Raw genomic sequence first — 7,859 nt, 5'->3', positions numbered from 1 at the left:
TTAGTAGTAGTGCTACTTATTGTAAGGCTCAAATATGTTTTGCAGCTCCAGAGAGATTTTTTGGGTTCTTTTGATAGTAAAGGTTGCCATCCCCTAACCTAGGTGTTTCCTATATGATAGACAGATGGCTGAAAAAGCAACTGAAAACCTCCACTTTCACTCAGCTGTATTTTGGGGCTTTTTTTGTTATTATCACAAGGTACACTGTCTGAGCACTACTATCTAACTCTATTTATAACATCTAGTACACTGCAAGCACCATTAAAATCTGGCAATCCTAACAAACCCCATCCTCCCCTGAAACGACACACCTTTGTCAAACTATCAAATCTCATGCAGAGGCAGAGCAGCCAGCCTCTGGCAGGATATTCAGGAGGAGCCCAAAGAGCCTGTAGCCACAAAGCACAAATACTTAATCAATAAATGAACATTATCAGTGAGCACTATGGCGAAGGGTGGCCTACATAACATAAGTGGTCATCCCTAGCTTGTGGCAGATCAGCTCCACCACTGTGTGTGTGTGTGTGTGTGTGTGTGTGTGCCATGTGTGTGACCTGGTGATGCAGTGGCTGTGGCTCCCACTGAGCTTACAGCTGGTTTTCAAAGTGGACAGCAACATCAGCATCGCCCCCCCACCCTCTGTGTTGTCTGGAATAATCAAATAGAGTCATGTAATCTAAAGAAAGGAGCTGGGAATGAGGGCAGCTCTGGATGAAAGTCTTGGGCCTTTGCAGCCTTCACAGGGAGGAGTCCTTTGCTGCTGAGCTCTGTCAGTGTGCCAACCAGCCCCGAACAGGTGCACGGAGGACATTTTAACACGTATAAAAGCTTAAACATGATTTAACATGTATATAAAAGAGAATATGAAGAGATTAGGCTTTACTAGGCCTCACAACATCAATCCCTTCCCTTTTATTTTCTCCAATCCTTTGCTATTATCGCCTCCCTCTCTCCCTCTCCCTCAAATCGCGAGCGCCCAGTGCAGCACAGTGCCCCAGTGCATGACGCCGGACCAATCAGAGGGCGCTATTCCGAAAGTTTACCTTTTATGGCTAGAGCCGGGCAACTGACGCAGTATAAAAAACATGCGCCCACAGCTAACGGATTCACTCTGAGCGCCGTCACACGCAGCTTGTGCGGGATATCATTTGCCTGAAACCGGTTCCCTTAAAGCGAAAAGCCCCCCACCCAAAGGTAAGGAGACACGAACTGATGCTTGTATTTCTAATTTTAGATTCATGTTTCATGTAAACATCGAGTTAATTTGTTTATTTAAAACGCAGCTGTCTGAAATTTGCCATTTTGAATGCAAAAGATTGAAGTGACCACGAGGCTCTTTGTCCTGCCACACATCAACTGTACTGCTAATTTAACTTTATGGTTTTAAAAGTAAAAATTGCGGAAACCAGGAAGTGTATGTGCCTGTGTTAAGATATGCAGTGGTGACTGCAAGACACCGCTGAACTTGTGCTAATGCGACTCACAGGTGCTTTTGGGTGTACCGTTAGCCGGCTTATAATTAATGTTACCCTGCGAGACAACGGTCCTACGTGGGCTGGGTCTTTTCAACGTGTGATTGAACAACATTTGCATTTGTCTTTGCCGTGCTGGTTTGCATCTCTTCCCCTCAGCAGGGTACTTTGAAAGAGGCTTTGAGTTGGGGTCGTCTGGATCCCGGCTGCTCCCTTTGTGCGCCCGATGCGGCGGGGTGTGACCTACTTTAGCATATTAGCTTAGCCACATCATGCTAGCACCGCCCTTCAGACTTGCAGCAGTGGCAATTTTTAATAAAGTTTTATTTTATTTTATTTTTTTTAATGGACGCTTGTGTCCACTTCCTGGTCGTGTTAGATTTTTACTTCAACATTATAATAATTTATAAAAATAAAAAAAGGTCCAAGATTATGAGGCCTGTTAAAAGAATAAATTTAAAAGCTTAAATGGATAGATCTGTCTTTAAATGATTTCCGGTCTAGCCAGTTTGCATAAGGGGGAAAAGGGGAAATGGCGATTCATCCACCCATTATAAAAGGCGTGGCTTTCAGGAAATGGAGCATCAGTCAAGGACTTGTGACCATTCATGAGTCATTATGCAACTTGATTTTATTTTAATTAACTCCCAGTGTTAAAAGGCTGTCAGTAATATATTGAACTGGTAGTAATGGTGTCTGCGGTCGTGTGTCAGTCATGTTGAGTGAAATGAATGAAGCAGTTGAGTATGACGCAGTGATATTGAAGCAAAGATTTCTGCCGGGTCTTTAACAAAGTGTGATTAAGCACTGACGTGACGGCAGCAGAGGAAGTTAACGGTTGTGACCCGGAGGGAGTGGTCGCGCGGTGCCGGCTCTGATAATGTCGAATGTTCCTTTTCTCTCGCTGTACTCTGTCGCCCTGCCTGGCCGCGCGCCATGGCGCCGGTAGCCGCAAAGCTGCTCAAAACCGAACCATGTCCTTATATGGTAATAACAGAATGCAGCGCCACTTCCTTTTGTCTGGCTCGGTCGGAATGTGCGGCACGAGCTCCACCCAGCGGCTAGTCTAGTGAACTGCATCTAGTTGAGTGAACAGGAAGTCAGAGTGTCAGGCGCTGCTCGGAGGCGGATGTGAGACTTACCGGTTGTGTTTCTGCTCTTCACAGTTCAGCCATGGAAGATGAAATCGCCGCACTGGTTGTTGACAACGGATCCGGTATGTGCAAAGCCGGATTCGCCGGAGACGACGCCCCTCGTGCTGTCTTTCCCTCCATCGTCGGTCGCCCCAGGCATCAGGTGAGTGATTGATCTCCAACAGGATTGACTGATGTATTTATTTTGAAAAAAAATGCAACCAAAAAAGTTGTTAAACGTAATTAATAAGAGAAAAAGACATAATAAAATAAGGATTGCAACAAGAAAAAAATGCATTTAATCCTACTTCTTTAAGAATAAAATATTAATAATAAATCATACTTACAATTCTTAGCATAATATTTACTATTTACACACCTTAATTTATCTTAAACATGAATGTATATACACACTTTTGATTTCATTAATCAACTAACTGAATATTGACAAGCTATTTCACTTCTTTAAATACAAACTGTGCATACACACAATATAAATATACTTGCATACACTTAGTATACAGAATAAAGCAGTAATTAATTTCAATTAGCCTTTGTGCTAATTATAATAACTTATCACAGATGTTAATGCCTACATTTACAGTCTTAATTTAATCTAAATATATTTAAACAAAATTAAGTGTTAATATCTCAAATGACATCTTAAGTTTGGCTCAAATGTTATGCAGTTAATAAGACTTAATAGCAGCTAGACCACCTTTTGTATACTTACAGCCATCGTGAAATTGGTGTGCTATTAAATAACCACCAAAGTACATGTAGTCAAGATGGCTGCCTGTAACTAGATATAAAAGGGCCCACTTATCTCAATGTGTTATTGCAGAATTATTTTGGTTAATTTAAGTTTCAGTGCACAGTATGTTAACAATCTGTTATCTCTTGTCCAGGGAGTGATGGTGGGTATGGGCCAGAAGGACAGCTACGTTGGTGATGAAGCCCAGAGCAAGAGGGGTATCCTGACCCTGAAGTACCCCATTGAGCACGGTATTGTGACCAACTGGGATGACATGGAGAAGATCTGGCATCACACCTTCTACAACGAGCTGAGAGTTGCCCCTGAGGAGCACCCTGTCCTGCTCACAGAGGCCCCCCTGAACCCCAAAGCCAACAGGGAGAAGATGACCCAGGTACACACCCTTTAAATGTGCACATGTAGAGTTGTAGCATATCTAGTTCAGCCAGACCGTACCTTTTTTAAGGTTCAGAGCTAGTTGCCTCATTTCCTCCTTGGTCTCCCCTCTTCATCCCATTCTCACTTGCTCCTTCCTCCCCCTCTCCTCCAGGACCTCTCTCCTATAAGATGATCTATCATCAACAGGTCTCTCTTGACTGTGTGCCTTATCTGCACTTGTGTCTAGCTGAGTCAGTAGATCAGCACCTAATAGACATCTGACATGCACAAGTGTGAAGGAATGTTGATTTTTCTGCACTTTTTTTCCTCTACTAACTTAAATCATAGCCTCACAGTAATGCATGTAGTGAGTGCAGTGGCCACAGACGCTAAAGACTTTTCTCATCTCTAAGTGACAATACTAAACTGCTTTTCTTTCTCTTTACAGATTATGTTCGAGACCTTCAACACCCCCGCCATGTACGTTGCCATCCAGGCTGTGCTGTCCCTGTATGCCTCTGGTCGTACCACTGGTATTGTCATGGACTCCGGTGATGGTGTGACCCACACAGTGCCCATCTACGAGGGCTATGCCCTGCCCCACGCCATCCTGCGTCTGGACTTGGCCGGCCGCGACCTCACAGACTACCTCATGAAGATCCTGACAGAGCGTGGCTACTCCTTCACCACCACAGCCGAGAGGGAAATCGTGCGTGACATCAAGGAGAAGCTGTGCTACGTCGCCCTGGACTTCGAGCAGGAGATGGGCACTGCTGCCTCCTCCTCCTCCCTGGAGAAGAGCTACGAGCTGCCTGACGGACAGGTCATCACCATCGGCAATGAGAGGTTCCGTTGCCCAGAGGCCCTCTTCCAGCCTTCCTTCCTTGGTACGTTTCCAAACTTAACCTGCGCTACACGCTAAGAACATGCTAAACTCTTATGGTTATAATGCACTTCAACATACTGACGAGTGTTTTTGTCTCTGCTCTCAGGTATGGAGTCCTGCGGAATCCACGAGACCACCTACAACAGCATCATGAAGTGCGACGTCGACATCCGTAAGGACCTGTACGCCAACACCGTGCTGTCTGGAGGTACCACCATGTACCCAGGCATCGCTGACAGGATGCAGAAGGAGATCACAGCCCTGGCCCCATCCACCATGAAGATCAAGGTGAGCTGACTTGATCCAGAGTCCACAGAGTGACACTTAGCTGCTGCCTACATAGTGACAGGTTAACATATGTGAGTGAAATGCTATGGTATGCTAACGGTGTTTCTCGCCTTCTCTCTGCAGATCATTGCCCCACCAGAGCGTAAATACTCTGTCTGGATCGGAGGCTCCATCCTGGCCTCCCTGTCCACCTTCCAGCAGATGTGGATCAGCAAGCAGGAGTACGATGAGTCCGGCCCCTCCATCGTCCACCGCAAATGCTTCTAAACAGACTGTTCCTCCTCCCCCTCCCCGACCAAACGCCCAACAACTTCAGCTCTGTGCAAAACAACCACACACCACACATTTCTCATACACACTCAGGCGCAGAGCCTAGATGACCAACTCATTGGCATGGCTTCAGTTATTTTTGGCGCTTGACTCAGGATTTTAAAAAACTGGAACGATGAAGGAGACCGTAATGTTTTTGGCTAGGTTATTAAAAAAAAAAGCACCCCAGGATTCTGCAGTTGCATCTGGGGACTTAAAAAATGTACATTTTGTTTTTCTTTTGAGTCATTCCAAATGTTTGTTAACTGCATTGTTCAGACACATGATTCCAAATGTTAACTGCATTGTTCAGACACGTATTCGCCTCTGTGAAGGCTGCCCAGTGGTTGGCGCATACTTAAACATGGTTGTAGTATCGCTTGTATGTAAATTATGTCTGGGTTTTTTGTACTTTCAGCCTTAAAAATATCTTGGTCCTGTTAATTTTTTTGTTTTTGTTATGCAAAACCCAATCGTGACCTCTTCTTCCCCCTGTTGGAGGTTTCATCCCCGGGGTGGTGGGGCAAGGGGTCTCGAAGTGATGGGGTAACATGGGGTGCCAGACCGGTGGGGCCAACCTGTACACTGACTAAACAATCCCAATAAAGTGCACATGTGTTCCGACATGACGTCTGACTCTTGTCTTCTGTGAACTGTGTATTTAACTGTTGAGCTACTGAAAGCTAAAGAACAACTTAGCTTTTTGCTTTAAGTGCTGCCTAGACTTGATTTATTTCTAGTAAGTCTTCAAAGTCAGTCTCAAATTTGAGGTCTTAATTGCTGCAAATATTCAACCTCATTCATCCATCTTTAATTTTGTCTGAGTGAAGCTTTTGTGCATCAAAATCCACGTTCTAATATTACAAGTCTTAACACCTATAACCACTGAACTTTATACTGTTATTTTACTGTACTTGCACTGTCATGTTGGCAAAATATGTAACCTAACACTGATTATTCCTACATAAAACCTACCTCTAAGGAGGACAATACACTAGCCTTAGGTAAGGTAAAACTAACATCTCTGGGGGGAAATTTGGGATACAGAGTAGACAAAATTAACATAACACAGTCCAATCCAGGATATGGGATACTGTCAGGGATAAATCTTAGACATTAGTGGTCACTGCTGCTTAAGACAGACAGGACAAAGGACTATCTGCAACGCTTGGTGCTAGATTTAGGGAGAAAAAACCTCCATCAGGTGACCCTAACTTTACATACAGATGCTGCAGGTTATTAAAAGTAACACCAGTGATCTTACAGCACAACTTGACCACTTCCAACTTGTTGTTTTTAAGGCTCAGATCACCAAACCAACAAGCCGCGTTAAAAGAGAACAAACTTAATAAAAGCAGCATCTACATCGAAACTCCTCAGCTACCTTAAAAAGAAAAGGCGCTTGTCATCTAAGACAGTGCCCAAATACTTGCACTGCTGCACTGCTGCCACCAGCTGCCCCTTGATCACACAGGGAGCAGGAAGACACAGGAAGCCTCCTCCAAAAATCAAACATCTCGCTGGTCTTAGACACATTAATGCGCAGGAAAGACTGGTCGCACCAGTTAACAAATCCATCAAGTGGCAGGCCGTGATCATATTCTGATCCATGAAGAAGACTTGCTATAACAGTCGTCCACCTACTTAAGGACAAATCTTGATGTGTGATTACTCTCACATTAATTTGTGTACAAACAAAATAAAAGAGGAGAAAGAACACATCCCTGAGGGGCTCCAGTAGATTTCCTCATCTTTTTTTTTGAAAACAAATTAAAAGTTGATAACGAGAGGCTATTTGTCTAAAAATCAGCCTTAAATTTAGTGAAATTTAGTGTCTGATACCTGCTGACACCCTGATAGAAATGTTTTATTCAGATGAAATAACTACAATAATTATCCATTTTATTTAAAGGCACCTTTCACCACACTCGAGGTCACCTCACAGGCATAGATAGAGAAAATTACAGTAGATTAAAAGTCAGCGAGGTCAGGAGTTAAGTAAAATAACAGCAGCAAAGCAAGTTTACAGTGAATAAAATTCTGCGTACACAGTGGATATGTGTGGCTACATGCACGGGAGTCAAACTGAACAGGCTATTTGAAATAGAGATAAGCGCCTTAGCGTCTGAAGGCTCTAGACCCCATGGTGGTCAGGCAGGCCGGCGAGACAGTGAGGTGGATGGAAGAGGAAGACCTGAGAGTGTGGGTGTGGATGTGCAGGAGTTCAGAGAAGTTGAAAGGAGCTAGGTTGTGGAGTAAGATCTTAAATCAACGCGGTGTAATTAACTTGGAGCCAGTGAAGCTGCTAAGGGACAGGAGTGATGAATTACAGATTTGAACTAGCGTTTAATGCAGGTCTCATTTACACTTCAGGCCAGTGGTTCCCAACTGGTGGGTCCAATCCGGCCTAATGTTGATGCACTTGTGAAGGCTGAGAGGTTTCAGGAGCAGATACTTCATGTAAAATGCTGCTGAACAGTTCTTATACCAGGCCGTGATGCAGTTCATCAAGATGCTCTCAACTGAGCAGTGGTACAAAGACTCAAGTACAGAGAGGTTGGTCGTCCTCAGCGTCCTGAGGAAGTGTTGTCTCTGTTGGACCCCTTTTCACCAGAGCAGTGGAGTTTATAGTCCACTTG

General features: G+C 44.2%; 1 protein-coding gene across 1 annotated transcript; it reads left to right on the top strand.

Annotated features, from left to right (window-relative positions):
- The first annotated feature begins 1,043 nt into the window (after positions 1 to 1,043).
- Positions 1,044 to 5,849, top strand: actb2 (actin, beta 2). The gene is made up of 6 exons (XM_050068492.1): positions 1,044 to 1,194; positions 2,639 to 2,768; positions 3,514 to 3,753; positions 4,186 to 4,624; positions 4,730 to 4,911; positions 5,035 to 5,849. Exons 2-6 carry the CDS (start codon positions 2,646 to 2,648, stop codon positions 5,176 to 5,178), a joined length of 1,128 nt encoding a protein of 375 aa, XP_049924449.1. The 5' UTR covers positions 1,044 to 1,194; positions 2,639 to 2,645; the 3' UTR covers positions 5,179 to 5,849.
- Positions 5,850 to 7,859: the final 2,010 nt, after the last annotated feature.

Source organism: Epinephelus moara, chromosome 18 (genome assembly GCF_006386435.1).
Source record: "Epinephelus moara isolate mb chromosome 18, YSFRI_EMoa_1.0, whole genome shotgun sequence".
Classification (NCBI taxonomy): Eukaryota; Metazoa; Chordata; class Actinopteri; order Perciformes; family Serranidae; genus Epinephelus; species Epinephelus moara.
This window is presented reverse-complemented; position numbering and strand designations above follow the sequence as displayed.